Source organism: Camellia sinensis, chromosome 4 (assembly GCF_055761805.1).
Source record: "Camellia sinensis isolate YWXY chromosome 4, ASM5576180v1, whole genome shotgun sequence".
Taxonomy (NCBI): Eukaryota; Viridiplantae; Streptophyta; class Magnoliopsida; order Ericales; family Theaceae; genus Camellia; species Camellia sinensis.
In genome coordinates this window covers 180522160-180541185 of record NC_138964.1, presented here as the reverse complement: position 1 = coordinate 180541185, position 19026 = coordinate 180522160, and the positions used below count along the sequence as shown (strand labels likewise).

The 19026-nt window shown below is 39.4% G+C and overlaps 1 protein-coding gene across 1 annotated transcript; it reads right to left on the bottom strand.

Annotated features, from left to right (window-relative positions):
* Window positions 1-275: 275 nt before the first annotated feature.
* Window positions 276-4767, bottom strand: LOC114319348 (putative serine/threonine-protein kinase PIX13). Its single transcript, XM_028266344.2, has 6 exons — window positions 4167-4767; window positions 3398-3723; window positions 1834-1969; window positions 1584-1729; window positions 1027-1150; window positions 276-877 (listed from the first exon to the last, which is right to left on the bottom strand). Exons 1-6 carry the CDS (start codon window positions 4309-4311, stop codon window positions 546-548), a joined length of 1209 nt encoding a protein of 402 aa, XP_028122145.1. The 5' UTR covers window positions 4312-4767; the 3' UTR covers window positions 276-545.
* Between the last annotated feature and the right edge of the window lie 14259 nt (window positions 4768-19026).

Here is a 19026-nt window from a genome sequence, read left to right as displayed (position 1 = left end):
TTAGCAGTCTCTAGAGGCACCGTCTGTTATGATGCAGCACATTTTTCGAAAGCAAAACCGAATCCTTATATTTTTAGCTCTCTTTTTTTTTTCTTTTCTTTTCTAAGCCAAATTTTTAGTTCATAGATGTATTTCTAGCATACTTGCATATGAAGTGGAATGATTGTTCTGATCTTTTTCCTTCTACTAGTTGCATAGCCATCAAAGCTGGCCAGAAAATTAAAACAATTTCAATATGCAAGACAGTAACTAAATTTTCAATAGGTATTGCAAAATTATTTCCAACTCCGTTCACAAATGATACTATAAAAATCATATCATAGTTCCTAGTTTACAACAATCAGCCGATGTAAATACAAATGACAATTACCAATACAAAATTTGCAAAGAAAGAATTTCAAGAAAATGTTACAGAAATCATTCAACAAATAAGTCACCAAATTGTAAAAAAAAAAAAAAGGGTACACAATTTGTGTGAACATACACTTGTTGATCCAATTTATCAGCTTACCTTGCTCAATGTGATTGTTTCTATTTGTCAGCTCCTATTTGGATGCTTTGGGTTTGATCCTCATAGCTTCTATCCGTTCCAAGACCTCCGTGACTTCTTTCATTGAGGGCCGGTTTCTAGGTTCTGGTTCAAGGCATTTTAGAGTAAGTTGAGCGGTCTGTAACGCTGCCTTTGAAGAATATTGTCCTTCCATCCGTGCATCCATAATTGTTTGCAGCTTCTTTTTGTTGGAAAGAAGGGGCTTTGCCCAATCAACCAGGTTATGTTGCCCACTGGGCCGTTTGGTATCTAGTGCTCGTAATCCTGTCAATATCTCCAGCAGCACAACACCAAAACCATACACATCGCTCTTCACATATAAATGACCTGTTCAAAATGGTGCACAGACGTGTCAGCTAATTCATTTTACCACAATTCAATTCTCTAAACTTTGAACTAGCAAGGATTAATGTTGATTTGTTGAGGTTATTTCCAATTACATCAAATATAGACTAATGAAAAATATATATATTCACCTGTTGCAATGTATTCTGGAGCAGCATAACCATATGTGCCCATAATTCGAGTTGTTACATGTGAGTTTCCACCCGAGGGCCCCAATTTTGCTAAGCCAAAATCTGAGATTTTTGCATTGAAGTTCTGTAAAAATCGAAAAACAAACGACAGAAGCTTTCAGAATAATTGGTTTTGAATGTACATTTGTTTTTAAAATGTTTGTTTCAATGGAAAATGAAAATGAAAAATCTCGTTATATCAATAGCGATTAGAGGAAATATGCATCTACATAACTATGATGCCGGTATTCTATTTATGTTGTTGAATTATGTGAGGAGAAGCAATGACAATCCCCATGTCCTAAAAAGTGTTTCGAGTCACTTACCTTTCAAAAACTAACAGAAGTTGTCATTGAGAAAACACAATTAACAGTAATCCAACTGTTCACAAACCATTTCTCGATTCTAGTTCAACTAGTACTGAGATTGATTCCTAAGAGATCTCAGAGAGAGAGAGAGAGAGAGAACATGGAATCATTCAACCGATGCTCAACAGGCATGATCATGTAAAATCTCACCCCGTCAAGCAGTATATTAGAGGCTTTGAAGTCCCTGTAAATGATTTGCTTTTCAGAAGTGTGCAAGAAAGAAAGGCCCCGTGCAGCACCAATCACTATTTTGAGCCGCAGATCCCAAGAAAGTGGTTCAACAGAAGAAGAAACCCCTGGACAACCAAAAAATCCAGCAATCAATGCAATATAACCGTGGACCAGCAAAGTTTTTGTTTATTTATTTATTTATTTATTTATTTTCCGCTCAAGTTCTTACGTCTAAAAAGATGGTTTTCTAAGCTTCCTTTCTGCATAAATTCGTATACAAGTAAAAGCTCTTGATCCTCCCAACAATACCCCAACAGCTTAACCAAGTTAGGATGCGAAAGTCTTCCCAAGAAATTCACTTCCGACTGCATTTTCAATGGAAGAAACAAATATACCATTAGATTCATTCAAAATCATTTTATCATACACCTACTTCTATGAGAAGTAGGTTTTTTTACCTGCGATTCCACGTTGAATAAAGAATTCAATATTCATTTAGACCATTAGATTCACTAAAAATGATTTTATCATAAGGTGTACATCAAAAGAAATTTCTGAAAACAGATAGTCACTTCTTAAATGAGTTTGCCTCAATCAATTATTAAAAGTTTTGTTCTAAAACACACGAGTACAATTGAGTCTAGCCATTGGTGCCCTTGAGATTTTAGAACACTTAATTAAAAAACAAGTATATTCTACAATACCCACAAAAATTCCCATGTACATTTCTTAGAGTAATAAATACCCTTAATTCACTTATCAAAACAAATGCCTCATTAAATCACATCTAGCGTGAAACTTATCAAAAATAAGAGGCCCCAAGTCACTGCCAAAGACCTATAATGTAAAACCAAAGGTAAGCATAGGTTTGGATTCAAACTGCAGGGAAAATATAGTGCACAGGGCACTCCAAGCTTACAGGTTTAGGAATAAGTATTACCTATCCCCCCCAAAAAAAAAAAATTAAAAAAATTGCGAGGCCATTGCTTTACATTCTTGTCCCATGGAATGTGACCAGGAAAACTTAATTTTTTGTTTCATGACTTTCGTCTTCCTTTTTCATTTATTTTACTTATATTTATTTTATTTTATGTTACTCAATCACACTAGCTAGAATATTATTACCTATCAATAGAAATGAAATTGTGGAACTTAAAGTAACCAAATGATGTTGTCAAAACCTCATAGAAGGCTTGTAAGGTTTAGCTTCTATACATTTATATTCTTATCCATTAATTTGCTATAATGTCTAAGCAAATTAGAAATAAAAAAAAATGTACAAAAATAGCTACAAAGCTGAAGAAAGCCAATAAATAATGGTGGAACAAATGAAGCACTCTGTGGATAAAACTTAAAAGTAAACAATGACAAGCTATGCACAGGCTCAGACAATCATCCCCACGCGTGCTCACACAAACATCTCCTTCGCACTATACAACACTCATTCATTCTAGTCAATTGTAGCAAGAGAGCCCATCAACCCTTAAAATTCCCCCCCCCCCCCCCTCCCCCCAATGTCGTCTCACTACTGTTTCCTCCATCCACAAGTGCATTATGACATAAAAGCATTAACAATTGCCCATCTCATGTTCTCAGTTTGAATCAATGGCAGAGACTATGCTTGACCATCAACCCATTTCTAGCAAGTAAATACAGCCAGCATTGGACACCAAAAGAAGCATTTCTCTTACTTTCCTCCTCATTTTTGTTGTCATAATTGTTATCATTATTTAAGCACAAATGCTAAATTGTGGTATTGGTGACAAGTTTAGAATTGAATCACAAAGTATTACCTGCCATTCTCGAAAGCCTTGCACACTTTCATGGCTCAGTTTCTTGATGGCTACAATCATTCCGGCGCCAAACTTAGACGGTGCAAGCGTCTTCTCATCCACCCATCCCTTGAACACTGTCCCAAAACCACCAATTCCCAACACAGTATCTGATTTGAAATTTCGCGTTGCGGTCTTCAAATCTGCAAAAGTATAAACCTTCAAGTTTGGTGTGGCCAATATTTCTCCATTCAAACAAGTATCATCGCTCGCTGCAACTGAGAATTGGCTTTGGCTGGGACTACTGCTCGAAAATCCAACGTCGTTGCTGTCACCATTAGATGTCCCTAAAAAAACCAAAAAAAGTAAATTCCAATTATCAATTGGTCATGGGTTTGTTACTCAATTAAGTAAACAACAACGATATTGATGTCCCTTAAAAATTAAAAAAAAAAAAAAACAAAACAAAACAAAACAAAACAAAAAACAAAAAAACAAATCCAATTATCAATTCATCATGGGTTTTTCACTCAATCAAGCAAAGAACAACAATATTGATTCTGGGCTTCATCTGAATTAAGAAAAGTATCCACATATTACGTTTATAGCAAAATTTAAATAAATAAATAATAGAGAACCCATGTGGTGATTTTGGAAGAAAAGTAAAATAAAAGAACAAGAAATGAAAATTCCAGAGAAATAAACCAAAAAGGCAAAGACAACATATGAAAATTACAACACCAGATAAAGTAAATAGTACTGAAATCTAGATTTTGGTGCCGGGTTGTACCTGGAGTGAAAGGTCCAGTGGTGGCGGCGATGATGGTGGTAGTGGTAGTGGTAGTGGTGGCGATGGTGGCGATGGTGGTGGGGGTGGTGGTGTTAGTGTTACAGTGGACAAGTTCAGCAGATTTAGATCCCCAGCAATTGCCCATGTCAACCTTTGTGCTTCTCCTATTGATGCTGTAATGACAACATGAACATGGTTGGACCAAAACCCAAACCAGTCTTTGACAGTTTCAGAGGACAGGACAGAGAAACAAAAGGGCTTGCTGTTTGTCTGGATTAAAAAAATTGTTGAATTTTTCCCTCAGAATTGAGATGATTGGTTCGTTGTTGTTTAATAGGGATCAGTTTGTTTGTCCAATTACTATTTGTCTCCAATCATCATTTCTTTTAGGGTAGCGATACATCCAACTAAAAGTGGTGCTTTAAAGTCCACTAATGAGTTGACAAGTACTTTAATCAAAAAAAAAAAAAAAAACACAAGACACAAGCAGTCGGTCCCGTCCACTGCCACATCACTAGTGGTGCTTTTAGAACACTACTTTGAATGATCTCAAGCATTATTGTTTCTTTTATATACTAAAATATGTAGTTTTTAGATTTTTTTTACTTTATTTTTAACTCTTGCAAGAGCATCAAGTTATTTTATTATGCATTTTGTATTCATTGACGGACCTTCCTAGCAAGTCAGCGCCCTTGTTCTTGGGAACTTCCTTCAGTCAAATCCATCGGAAATTTTCATGAATCGGGTAGGGTCAACCTGACCCGATATTTTAACCCAAGAAAACGACCCGAAAAACTTGTGAAATGAATCAACTCCATCTAACTCTTTTCTCATGAACACTCAATCTTACACCATAAAAGCTATTACACAATCATTAGGCTTGTTAATTGAAAACTAATAATAATATTTAAATTTTGAGTAAATTATAAACATGTCCTTAAAATTTTCTTTCAAATATAGATTGCCACTTGTGTTGTGGTTGTAAAAATTACAAATACCCTATTTTGTTTAAAATTTTCATTTTACAAAATTAACAAAAAAAAAAAAAATTTAACTATTTTTCTTTACAATAATAAAATTATTAAAATTGTTAGTTAAAATATATTTATGCTATTATTAAAAACTATTAATTAACTTATGATTTATTAATAAAATGAACTATTTATTATACGATTAGAATTTTGAAATGGTGGGATGTAACTTTTAAAATTACAAAAAAAAATTCATATTTTAAACAAATTTCAAGAAGTGTATTTATAATTTACTCTTAAATTTTTTATTTAAGGTATAAACCTAATTTTCTTGTAATCTGCTATGAAATTTTTTCTAATTGTTAGAGTTTGTGTATTTTAATATTAAAATAAATTTACTACATAATTGTTTTTGAATTTGAGACTGTCCTCAAGTCTACCTAACCCAAAATTAAATAAATCAGAAGGGGAATAATAAACCATTAATATATTGTGAGTAAAGTCTTGCATTATTAAGCCTCCGTTTGGGAATTGGGTTGGCTTTTTGACTTTTTGAATTTTTGTCTATTTTAGCCTGGTTTGGGAAGGGCTTTTTGCCTTTTTGACTTTTTTGACTTTTTTTGTGAGAGAGGATTGTAATGATTATGGGTTGGATTTGATGTTTTATTTTTTGTGGCTAAAATAGCCTATTTTATTTTTTGTGGCTATTTTAGCCAAAAAAGCCTGAACTTTTTCTTCCCAAACAGAGGCTAAGTAAATAAATAGTGACTAGGTACACTTAACCTTTATCTAAAAGGGAGAATTCCACCCGACCAATTGTAAATGGTTAGTTACATTTCATGTCATATAGGTAGGGTGTAAAAATGACTCTCAACATGTGGATGGTTCGAAATCTGTTTGCAACTTGGGATGGATTTAGTCTAAGATTCTTAGCCTGACCCGTTATTTTCAAGCCTGGCCCGCCAGGCCGGGCTTGACCCGTGGGCCTGCCCTGTCCAAGCCACCCAAGGCCCAATTTATTTTTTAATGAAAAATAATAAAATTTTGATAAAATTTTTTTTTAAAAAATGCTCAAACCCGCCTAGGCCAAACCCAAACCTAGGCCCAAATACCTACTGGGTCTGGGCTTAATTTTCTAACCTATGGGCCGACTTATGTCGAACCAAATTTACAACCCTACATATAAGTTGTATTTTAATCCAAATCAACTCCAACCATCACACACACACACACACACACACAAAACTATTTGGGAACTATACTTTGAAGATTTCTATTTTATATTGATTTTTCAACCGTCACTTCGGACACAAAACAAGCACAAAATGGCTATTTGGGAACTATACTCTGAAATTTTCCATTTACAGTTGATATTTTTTTGTGTGTGTAATGTGGGGAAATATTACGAATGAATGTAATGTAGGAAAATATTATGAATGAAAATTTCATATTTTGTGTTAAGGTTTTATTCTAAAAAAATAAAAAATAAATAAAAATAACAGAGTATCACATCATTTGTTTCTCCCTTAAAAACAATTTGTGTCCACCCTAAAAAAAAACAAAACATTACCATTTAATAATAATAATAAATAAACAAATAAGAAGTCACCATTAACTCAAAAAATAAAATACAAATTGGTAATTGGTGGCCTCTTCAAATGGCCAGTTCAAACCATAAAACCAAAAAACAAAAACAAAAAAATCAACATTGATAATTCGTGGCATCTTCAAATGGCATCCATCCATCAAATGGCATACATCCAAAGAAAAAGACCATCACCATTGAATAAAAAACAACAACACCAATGAATAAAAAATCAAAGCATCACCATTGTTTGCAAAAAACAAAATAATTGATCATTCATTACATGACTAACAAGTAGAGCGCAATCACCATTCATAAAACCAACATTGATAATTTGTCATTTAAATCTTCAAAACACGCAATTGTTTGTGACATTTTAAACACAACCATTACATAATTAACAAGTTGAGGGCAACCATTCCAAACAAAAAACAATAATGTACAAAAAGCTCCATTTCTTTGATTGCCATCCTTCTCTCTTCGAACCCAACCCATCATTTAATGTGATTTTGTGACCAAAGTTGAATGATGAACTCTGATTTCGATTTGATGTGAGGAATTTGAAAACCCTAATTTCGATTTGTATCCCAAGAAAATCCTAGTTCAACAGTTCAATACATCAACTTTTTTTTTTAAGCAAAACCCTTTTATATTCCCTCCAAACAATAGTTTAGGGGGACAACTCATCACTTTCTGTCCAATTGTAGACAGAATAAAACGACAGGGGTTAAATTGATCAAAATTTCAAAAGTTTGAAAGTAAAATTAATATTATAAGAAATCTAGGAGTCAAATTGAAAAATGTATGAAAATTTGAAGAGCAAAATGACACTTCCTCAAAAGAAAAGTCAAAAAATGCCTTACCAATTAAGTGGGAGAAGAAAAAGTAAGTACATATTTTATGAAAAACTTTAAATATGTATAACCACTTACAAATTATACATATTTATTAAACTCAAGTTTTTTTTATGCCATGTGAGAATTATCAGAGCCAATGTTAGAGCACAGGTTATACACGTAGGGATAGAAAACAAATGACAAGGAAAACTTCATGCTTCATGATTGAACCTTTCAACGAAAATGATAAATTCACCATAAAACAATAAAGAGTGAAAAAATGTCTTGATACAAGAAAGTGTGATGAAGGGTTTTGGAAAGAAGTTGAAAAAGTCGAAAGGAGTGAAGGATATAAAGTGAATTGAAGGGGAAAACACACACAAACACACTCACAATTCAGTTGTATCTTGAGGTACATTTTGGAAAGTCATCAATGAGATAGATCTAACAAAACTTTGGACAAAGTTGAAATGCAAGTCCAAGTCTAAATAATTGAAATTAATTATATTTGAATAAATAGTTGTACGCATTTCAAATGACACATGAAGCAAACTTCACGGACCATTTCGTCGAGTTCAATAGGCTATTAATAGAATTGGATGCTATCAATGAGAAGATTGAGAAGGATAAGGCAATTTTTTTTGTTAATCTCTTTACCTTCATCATATGAACATCTTAGATTTACTTTGATGTATGACAAAGTTACCCTAAAAAATGAGATGGCTTTTACGCTTACATTCCATGAGTCAATGCCAAAAAAGAAGAACGCAAGATCTTAAATGAGGGTGTAATGGTTGCATCGAGTATTTATCATTGACCACTTGATTATGGGTCCTAACACGTACTGATCAATGACCACTAGGCCCCGAATTTCAAAGTAAACATATTTTGATATTTCCATACTCGCGTCTTGTTGCCTTAATTTCTATGTGTATATATAGGATTTGGGGTGTCTGTAGGCATTGTTGTGCTGCCTTATGGGCTCATTTTGGGATTCGGTTTGATGATCCGAATCGTTAACATTTTAAAATGTATCAAGTAGAATATACCTATAAAAATCAAGTTAATCGGATATCGTCAACCCTTTCATCTTGTGGGGATATATTTTCTGAGTATCAACACGTGGCAAGGTGACGCCGACGTGTCAGCCTAGGTACCACGTGTCCTGGTCGTTGTGTCGAGGTAATCTCGGTTAGGCCGAGGTTTCCTCCGAAGATATTGGAATCCGAGATAAGCGGATAGGGGACAAAAGTCCAAGAATGAAGAGGAGACTTAGTCAAGATGAGGATAAAGCTCTTAGGGAGTTTATCTTTATCTCTTGAAGAGTCCAAGGTAAGTCCAGAATTGGAGTCCTTAGAAGTCAGGCTTCTAGTAGGACTAGGATTAAGTTAACTATAAAAAAAGAGGCACCTCCGTGGGTCTAAGGAACGCAATTTATGCTTTGAGCATTGAGTTTAGCATTATTGATTATCTTTGAGAGACATACTGACTTGATCGTCGGAGTGCCCCCGGGTGGTAGAACCACCGCCGGAGCCTTCTCTTTCTGTTACAGGTTAGCTGAAGCCATTTATTCTGCCAGTGCTCTCTAGCTGATTACTAAACGGGCAGTGTGATCAGAAAATTACTCACACAATTTGGCGCCGTCTGTGAGAATTTAGATGAATAGATGGCCAGTAACGGATAGAAGGAAATGATTGGGGACGACACTCCTGCTGGGAGTAGCAGACCTATCGACCTTAATATCGAAGGAGACAACCACAATGCAGAAACTCGTGACCAGGGCCACGGAGAGAAAGACGTCGGCCAGGAGGGCGACACTTCGAAGAAGACAGACCAAAGCAAGTACTATAACGAAGATAACCTCTAGGTATGGAGGGATAGGTGCCTGCGGAGGGATGAAGAAGTAAAAGAATTGGCAAACAAGTTGGCAGACTTGCAGTCGATCGTCAATTTCATGTTGCAAAACAATGTCATGCAGCCACCGTACCTGCTGCAGGACACGCCGATTCCAGCAACTAATACCCAGAAGAGAGGAAGGAAAAAAATCCCCGAAGCCCTCTGCACACCAGGAGCGGAAGGCACTCTCACCGGCCTTCCAGGGAAGTCGGACGAGAGGAGCCAAGACGAAAGGAGTCCCGAAGGACGTATCACACAAAGGACCCAGAGCCCAAAGAACATCGGCATGTTCAAGGGCAGGCGCTCTGCTTTGACACAACCCATGGAGAAAGATCAAAACGGGCCCACTACGAGGCCGCAAGTAGTGTGCCGAAAAGATTGAAGTCCAAAGATAGCCGAGCTTTAGGGAGGAGTAAAGAATACTTGAGAGATTACCTCAAGAGGAAGCAACAAAATGCTGAAGCTGAGGTAACTTCCCCGGTTAAGCCGAGGACACCATTCTCGGTGGAACTGGACAAATTTGAAGCACCAAAGAGATTCAGTATGCCGAGGTTCCAAATATATGATGGTAAGTCAGATCCTAACTTTCACGTTGGACTATACCTGAATTCAATGACATTATATAGTGGGAACGAGCCGTTGCTCTGCAAAGTATTCCCCTCATCCTTCAGGGAGATTGCATCAGATTGGTTCCATAAACTACCAAAAGGAAGCGTAAAGACTTGGGAAAGCCTGGCCGAGATGTTTGTGGCCAGGTTTGTGACGAACAAACTACAGCCCTTGAGGGTTGACGCAATGATGGCTTTAAAAATCACTAAGGATGAAGGCCTCAGGGCCTACTAAAAAAGGTACTACGAGGTGTTCAATCGAATACCCGAATGCAACCAAGAGGTGGCGGTCGTGTCTTTCAAGAACGACCTGAAAGATGACTGCCCACTACGGAAGTCTTTGGCAAAGACATTGCCAAAAAGCATGGAAGAACTCATGGCGAGAATCAAGAAGTACGCCAGAGCCGAGGAGGATACTTCGGGAAACAAAGAGACAAAGCAGGAGAAAGGAAACGGCTCGCCAAAGCGAAGCCGAGGTAACAATGGATCGATTAAACAAGAAACGGAATTGAGGGCTAAACAGGCAGTGACGACTGTGTTCCGAATCCCGGTCCACAAAGTCCTGGATCAAATACGAAACCAACCCTATTTCAGAGCACCGACAAGAGCACTAGGGGAATTTATGGGAAGAAACGTCGGTAGGCATTGTGCTTACCACAATGAAGAAGGGCACCCAACTCAGGGTTGCAGAGCCCTAAAAGCACACTTAGAAGACTTGGTGAGGCAAGACCATCTGAGGGACCTTGTCGATGAGGCCAGGACAAGGGAAGAACAGGCAAGATTGCCTCAAGCACCAGCAGCTCCGCCTCCCCCAGCACAACAACCACAGGTAGGAGGACCACGGGTGGTTAATGTAATTCACTCAAAGGTGAATGAAAACGACATACGAGGGGAGACCCAGAAGGTAAAACACCTACAGCACGTGAACCAGGTCGGACATAAAAGACCTCGGCCTGAAGAATGCCAGGGATCGACGATAGCCTTTACTGAAGTCGACCTAGAGATGGTCCAACATCCACATAATGATGCCTGGGTAGTATCCCTCCAGGTTGGGGAGTGCTAAGTGAAACGTATCCTGATTGATCAAGCAGTTCTTGCGAAATCATATATGTTAGATGCTACAAGGAGCTGGGCCTTCATCCTGATGACTTGGAGCAATCCAATGGCCCGATGGTTGGCTTCAATGGAACGCCGAAGTAGCCACTGGGCGCAACAAGCTTGGAAGTACAAGCCGGCACTAAGAAGATCAAGACAGAATTCATGGTGATTGACACGCCCTCGTCATACAACATCATTTTGGGAAGGCCATGGTTGCATGCAATGGGGGCAGTTCCCTCAACGTTGCATCAACTACTACGGTTCCCAACAGAGCATGGGATTGAAGAAGTCAGAGGAGATCAACTATAGGCAAAGAATTGCTCCATGGCAGCAATGAAATCCACCTGCAACATTCGAGAATCGGAGAAGGCAGAGATTGAAGACGAGGACATGAAGGTCCTAGAGGATGTCGGCAAGGAGCCAGCCAAGAAGAGTGAAGAAGCACTGAAGAAAGTCCTCGTCCAAGAGGATGATGAAGAATGCTTCTTTCTTGTCGGCTCGGGCTTAGCCGAAGAAGAAGAAAGAGAACTGGAAACTTTTCTGAGAGCAAACATAGAGGTGTTCACTTGGACGCCTTATGAAATGCCTGGCATTGACCCCGAGGTCACATGCCACAAATTGAACGTTGACAGGACAGCCAAACCAGTAATACAACGAGCCAGAAGACCGACGTTGATGCATGTCGAAGCAGTAGAGGAGGAAGTAGACAGACTTCTGGAGGTCAGGGCCATCAGAGAAGTCAATTATTCGACATGGCTATCAAACACTGTGGTAGTAAAGAAAAAGAATGGTAAATGGAGGGTCTGCGTAGATTTTACAAGCCTGAACAAAGCTTGTCCCAAAGACAGCTTTCCTCTACCCAAGATTGACCAGTTGGTAGACGCCACATCTGGACATGGAAGGATAAGCTTCCTGGATGCTTACAGGGGATACCACCAGATAGCCATGTACCCCCTAGGTGAGGAGAAGACAGCGTTTATCACCCCGAAAGGGCTGTACTGTTACAAGGTGATGCCTTTTGGGTTAAAAAACGCAGGAGCAACTTACCAAAGGTTGGTAACCAAGATGTTCAAACACTTGATTGGCCAAACAGTAGAGGTCTACATCGACGACATGGTCGTGAAGACCAAGGAACCTAAGGGTCATCTTGCCAACCTAAAAGAGGTCTTTGATATACTCAAAACATACCGGCTCCGACTCAACGCATTGAAGTGCGCGTTTGGAGTTGGATCAGGTAAGTTTTTGGGATACCTGGTAACAAGAAAGGGCATTGAGGCCAGCCCAGATCAAATCAAGGCCATCCTAGAGCTGAAAAGCCCGACGTCGGCAAAACAGGTTCAGATGCTTACTGGAAGGGCCGCGGCCCTAAACAGGTTCATAAGCCGAAGCTCAGACAAATGTAAACCTTTCTTCAACCTGGTGAAGAAGGCCACGGACTTCCTATGGACTGAGGAATGTGAGGCCACTTGGGCCGACCTAAAGGAATATCTGACCACGGCTCCAATCCTCTCAACACCTGAACTTGGGGAATAACTATTTTTGTATTTAGCAGTTTCAGAACACGCAGTAAGTGCAGTGCTAATCCGAGAGGAAAAATGGGAGCAAAAGGCTGTTTATTATGTAAGCAAAACCTTGGCCAATGCAGAAACAAGGTACCTACCACTAGAAAAATTAATGCTGGCCTTAGTAACGGCTTCAAAGAAGCTGAACCATTACTTTCAAGCGCACAAGATTATAGTGCTAACAGAGCACCCACTGAAGTCCTTGTTACAACAAGGAGACTTAACTGGAAGAATAGCAAGATGGGCAGTGGCCTTGGGCCAGCACGACTTGGAGTTCAGGCCGAGAACAGCAATTAAGGGCCAAGTTTTGGCCAACTTCGTGGTTGAATTCACGCCAGAATCCATCAAACATCGGGCTCTGTTGAGCCAAGATGAACGATATCCAAACAAACAAGGAGAAGCCCAGCCAAAGGCAAAAGAACAAAGAAAGGAAAAACTCAAACCCGGCAGTATTTACATTGGCGACTCCTTTCGCCTGTTTGTCGATGGGAGCTCAAACTGGCAAGGAGCAGAGGCAGGAGTAATGTTAATATCTCCTGATGGGGAGATATTGGAACAGTCCATTTGATTAGGGTTCAAGGCCTCGAACAATGAGGCAGAATACGAAGCATTGATTGCAGGACTAAAGCTGGCAGTGGCAGCAGAAGCAGATGAGGTAATAATTTTTTGTGATTCCAACTTATAGTGAATCAGACAACAGGAGAATTTGCAACCCGAGATGAGAGAATGTCGGCATACGCAAAGGAAGTCATCAGGCTGACAGCCTTGTTTTGCAACTGTCGACTTCTTTAAGTTAGCCGAGATGATAACAGCCACGCTGACGCATTGGCCAGCTTGGCAAGTTCAATACAAACTGGAAAAACAAGGACAATAATGATTGACTATTTGTCAAGCCCGAGCATAGAACCACCGATCACAGAACAAGAAGCAATGTGTGTGGACTTGGGACCAAGCTGAATGAATGCAATTGTTGCATTCCTAAAAGAGGGAAAACTGCCAGAAGACCATAAGGAAGCATACAAGGTCAGATTGAAGTCGGCAAGATTCAATCTAATAGCGGACGGACATCTCTACAGAAGGTCCTTCATTGGACCCCTTTTAAGGTGCGTACACACTTTGTAGGTTGAAGATTTTCTATATGAAATTCATGAAGGGATATGTGGAAGCCACGCTGGGGGCAGATCACTAGCTTACAGGGCCATTACCCAGGGGTATTGGTGGCCTTACATGCAAAAAGATGCAGAAGCCTACGTAAAGAAGTGTGAACAATGCCAAAGGTTCGCACCTTTGATACACCAGCCAGCTGCTGACCTGAACCCTGTATCCAGTCCATGGCCATTTGCCTAATGGGGCATGGATCTCGTTGGGCAGTTACCCCAAGCAACTGGGCAAAGGAAGTACATGCTGGTAGCAACAGATTACTTCACAAAGTGGATAAAAGCAGAACCTCTTGCCAAAATCCGAGATGTGGACGTCAAGAACTTCATATGGAGAAACATCATCACCAAATTTGGCATTCCAAGAGCAATAATTGTCGACAACGGAACGCAGTTTAACAGCAAACTCATCAAGAACTTCTATGCGAAATTCAAGATAAAGAATTACTTTTCAACACCAAGTTTTCCCCAAAGCAATGGGCAAGCAGAAGCATCCAACAAAGTAATTTTGAATGGGATAAAGAAGTGGCTGCAGGCAGCAAAAAGAAAGTGGGTAGACGAGTTGCCCAATGTACTCTGGGCATATCGGACTACGCCAAGAAGATCAACAGGGGAAACCCCATTTGCCATGGCTTACGGCACAGAAGCAGTCATCCCATTGGAGATCGGCATCCTAGGGATCAGAACCCAGGGAGTAGAGAATGGGACTAATGATATACTTCTAGCCCGAGATCTGGATCTCTTAGAAGAAAAAAGGGAGAAAGCTGCAATTCAGCTCGCAGCATACCATCAGCAGCTTGCTAGAGTTTACAATAAGAAGGTTAATCCAAGGGATTTTCAAGTCGGCGCCCTAGTCCTAAGAAAAGTTTTTGGCAACAAGAAGAATCCCAGAGATGGCAAGCTTGGCCCAAACTGGGAAGGACCCTACTTCGGTATTGGGCAATGGAGCATACCGGCTTCAAGATAATAAGGGCAAAGCATTGCCAAGACCCTGAAACACTTGTAATTTGAAATTTTTTTATCATTAGATGTTCCTTGTTATTTTTTGAGGACGCCATCAATAAAATCTTAGCAGAATTCTCCAAGACTTGTGAATTGATAAAAGATGCATAATGTTGTTTCTGAATAATGAGAACCCAAGTGGAACTCAGGTTCACATTGGGGGCAGAGAGAAGACAAAATTATTTATCTTCTCTTGTTGAAATTTGTAGCAATTTACAAGTTGAAGCTAAGCCGAGATTATTGTTTATCTTCACTTGTTGAAATTTGTAGCAATTTACAAGTTGAAGTTAAACCAAAGTAATGCTTAACGCTTGTTGAAATTTGTAGCAATTTACAAGTTAAAGTTAAGCCGAGATTATTGTTTATCTTCACTTGTTGAAATTTGTAGCAATTTACAAGTTGAAGTTAAGCCGAGATTATTGTTTGTCTTTACTTGTTGAAATTTGTAGCAATTTACAAGTTGAAGTTAAACCGAAGTAATGCTTAACGCTTGTTGAAATTTGTAGCAATTTACAAGTTGAAGTTAAGCCGAGATTATTGTTTATCTTCACTTGTTGAAATTTGTTGCAATATACAAGTTGAAGTTAAACCGAAGTAATGCTTAACGCTTGTTGAAATTTGTAGCAATTTACAAGTTGAAGTTAAACCGAAGTAATGCTTAACGCTTGTTGAAATTTGTAGCAATTTACAAGTTGAAGTTAAGCCGAGATTATTGTTTATCTTCACTTGTTGAAATTTGTTGCAATATACAAGTTGAAGTTAAACCGAAGTAATGCTTAACGCTTGTTGAAATTTGTAGCAATTTACAAGTTGAAGTTAAGCCGAAATTATTGTTTATCTTCACTTGTTAAAATTTGTAGCAATTTACAAGTTGAAGTTAAGCCGAGATTATTGTTTATCTTCACTTGTTGAAATTTGTAACAATTTACAAGTTGAAGTTAAACCGAAGTAATGCTTAACGCTTGTTGAAATTTGTAGCAATTTACAAGTTGAAGTTAAGCCGAGATTATTGTTTATCTTCACTTGTTGAAATTTGTAGCAATTTACAAGTTGAAGTTAAACCGAAGTAATGCTTAAACGCTTGTTGAAATTTGTAGCAATTTACAAGTTTAAGCTAAACCAAAATCATTGTTTGGCATTTGTTATAACTTAAGAAAAGTTTACAAAATAGAAATTAAAACAGTATATGTTAATCCTTATTGAAATTTGTAAGCAATTTACAGGACAAGTACTTGCCGAGGTAAATCGTCAGGTGGCATAACCGAGGTGTGTCACCCCGCACAAAGAATGAAGAGTACATAAGACATGCAAAATATTCTAAGTATAGAATCATGCAAGAGCAGTTAGAAGAAGACAAAGATACAAGCATTGAGAAAAAGAAAGTTGAGTTAGCATTCACAAAAAGGCACATCGGCCATATGCAAAACTTACATCGTCTAAAGAAACAAAGAAGTACAAGAGTACAAAAGACAAGAAAAGAAAAGACATGGCATCAAAACTAAGATTCCCCAACATCGGCAGCAGGCTGGGTTTGGACGTCAGAGGACTGCTGAGAAGATACCTCGGCCGCCTTCTCCGCCGCGATCTCGGCATCAATTTGGGCAAGGGTCTCATCAATACTCTTATCAGCAAGAAGTGAATCCGATGATACCTTTGGAGGAATCACATCCTCGGGAACCTCCTCAACCTCCTCGTCTTGAGTTAAGTCTAGGACTTAATCATTTTGAGGAGGGGACTTGGACGCAGTAGCCTCTTTTGCTTTTCTCACCAAGGCATCATCCTCTTCCTCATCTTCAGATTCTGAATCTTCATCGGATTGAGCTGGTAGAGGAGGTGGAGGGAATGGAAGAGGAATGTCATCGGCATTCCTCAGAGGCGAATCATCAGGGATATTGAGTTTTTTCAGAAGAGACATCCAACAAAGGGTGAAACCCTTGTTGCATGCCTGCTTCACTTGAAGTTCATAAGCCTCAGTAACGTCGGCCATGCCTTGAGTGTACGCCTTTTCATCAGCTTCTTGATTTCGGCGTCTTTAGTGGCCAGGGCCTCCTGAAGCTACTTTTCGGCCTACGCCATTTTCTCATTGGCCTCTTTTCTCTGGGACACAGCAACCTTCCTTATGGCCTCAGCAGAATCGGCCTTCTCTTCGGCCTCAGTCTGGGCTTTGATAGCAGCCTCAGCCTGATCCTCCAACTTCTTCATTTTTGATTGAAGGTTTTTATTGGTCTTTTGAATGGCAGAAAACTCCCTCTTCATGTCGATCAATTTCTACCGATTTTCAAAGGCTTGCATGGAGAAAGAATGGGCATGCTGAATGGCCTGAAAAAACACAAGGAAAAAGTTATTTGAAAAATTTTACAAGTATGAAAAGGAGAAACAAAGACAAGTTACCAAGTGAAGACACTTACTTGAACAGAACGTTGAAGCATGAAAGCATAGTTCTCATACTCGCTCATCTTGGCGTTCCTGTCAAGATCGCCTGGAAGAAGTAGAGCAGTACTGAGGGCGACGCCGACATTGATGTCATCGGCGCTATCATTGGCCATAACAGGCTTATCTTCTAGAGTAATTTCAGGCGCCCAGGGGACATCTGGTATTTTGGACCCCGAGGTCGTTGCAGAGGATGACCTCGGCTTCTTTGATTTTTGAGATTCTGATGGCTGGGTTTCAGAGCGCCTCTTCCCAATAGAGGGTTGAGATTTGTCACTCTCAGCCAGCTTGGAAATAGGTAAAGTATCCTCAGATTCAACCTGAGTTACTTTACCCTTTGGCTGAGCCTTTTTAACTCTTTTCGGCTTCGGTGGGGGCATGGTTTGTGTTGGCTGAGTTTCAACATCAGAAGGGAGGCTGGCTAAGAGGTCTTTTACAACTGGTTTTGGGCGGCCCATCTCGGTAGTAAGGACAAGTCGTCACCGACGTTTTCGTTCTGATATTGGGACCATGTATGGAGCCGAAGTTGATGGCTGATCAGCTGGATCGGATGTTAATCCTTGATCTGTTCGTGATGTGGATGCAATCAATAGAGTCATAGCAGAGGGTGGAGAAAGGCTTTTCTTCTTCCTTTTGGGAACGTCGGGCAAAGTTGACTTATATGTTGGAATAAAATTGAGAAGCACAGGCGCTTTCCTTTTATGGACTGGCAAGTCCAAAAGTTTCTTCAAATCCTTACTGGGAACAAAGGATTGGCGAAAATTTTTTGGTGGCTTACGAACAGCTGCAAGAAGAACAGACGTCAGAAATAGACAAAGTATTTAAGACTTTGAAAGAAAACAGGCAAAGCTGAATACTGGGCTCTTACCCTTACCCTCTAAAACTGATCAAGGAAGAGGGTAGAGATGGATGTCCTCGTCTAGAGCAAACTCCCAATTTCCCAAGGTAATGAAATAGTCATCTCCAGCCCCCTTGTTGGAGTCTGGGAGGTGGCTACGATTTTGAATTCTGTAGACCTCGACTTAAGGTAATAAATGTAGTCTTTTTCTTTCAAATTAAGGGCACACATGGTATAACAGTACTGGATATCGGCTAGGGTGATCCTAGCATTTTCCTGTTTAGCTAAGGCTATGATGCCATTGATCACTCGGTAGGAATTGATTGCCAGTTGCATGGGGTTCAACTTATAATAGTGAAGAATCTCACGAAAAAGGATGTTGAGTGGGAGCCGGAGTCCGCACTCAGTGAAAGCTACAATGGGAAAGGGCATCGAATCATCTGTGGGCATGATGGAGTCGTTATCTCCAGCCAGCCTCAGATGGACATCGGCAGGGATAGAGAACTCTTGCCTAAAGTACTCAAGTTTGGTCGGGGTATCTACTCTATGTCTCCACATACCCAAAATATCGGCCTCAATTAGAGGGGTTGGATTTCAGAGAAAAAATGTTTTGAGAGGGTTAATAAGACCTTGGCAAAAATCTAGGTAAAGTACTAGTTTCAGTTTTTTCCTAAATTATGGGTTCTGCACAACAAATCCCAAACCTAGATCTATGAAAGCAAGGGTTGAAGGCACGGATCTGGAAGACAAAAAGGCAAAGATGTGCTTTAGAATCAAGAACAGGGATGGGCTATCAAGAGCATAAAGAATACGAGAAATAAAGGGTCAAGAACAGTAACAAGAGTGCAAGAAAGTGGAGAACAGTATGTATTCAAGA

What these genes read in the sequence shown, in the direction of transcription:
- LOC114319348 (XM_028266344.2), bottom strand. Translation starts at nt 4,311, where the DNA reads ATGGGCAATTGCTGGGGATCTAAATCTGCTGAACTTGTCCACTGTAAC. An exon ending in AAGGCTTTCGAGAATGGCAG is followed by an intron (nt 1,970 to 3,397) that starts GTAATACTTTGT and finishes TTGAAAATGCAG; the next exon opens with TCGGAAGTGAATTTCTTGGG. An exon ending in AGAAAACCATCTTTTTAGAC is followed by an intron (nt 1,730 to 1,833) that starts GTAAGAACTTGA and finishes TTGGTTGTCCAG; the next exon opens with GGGTTTCTTCTTCTGTTGAA.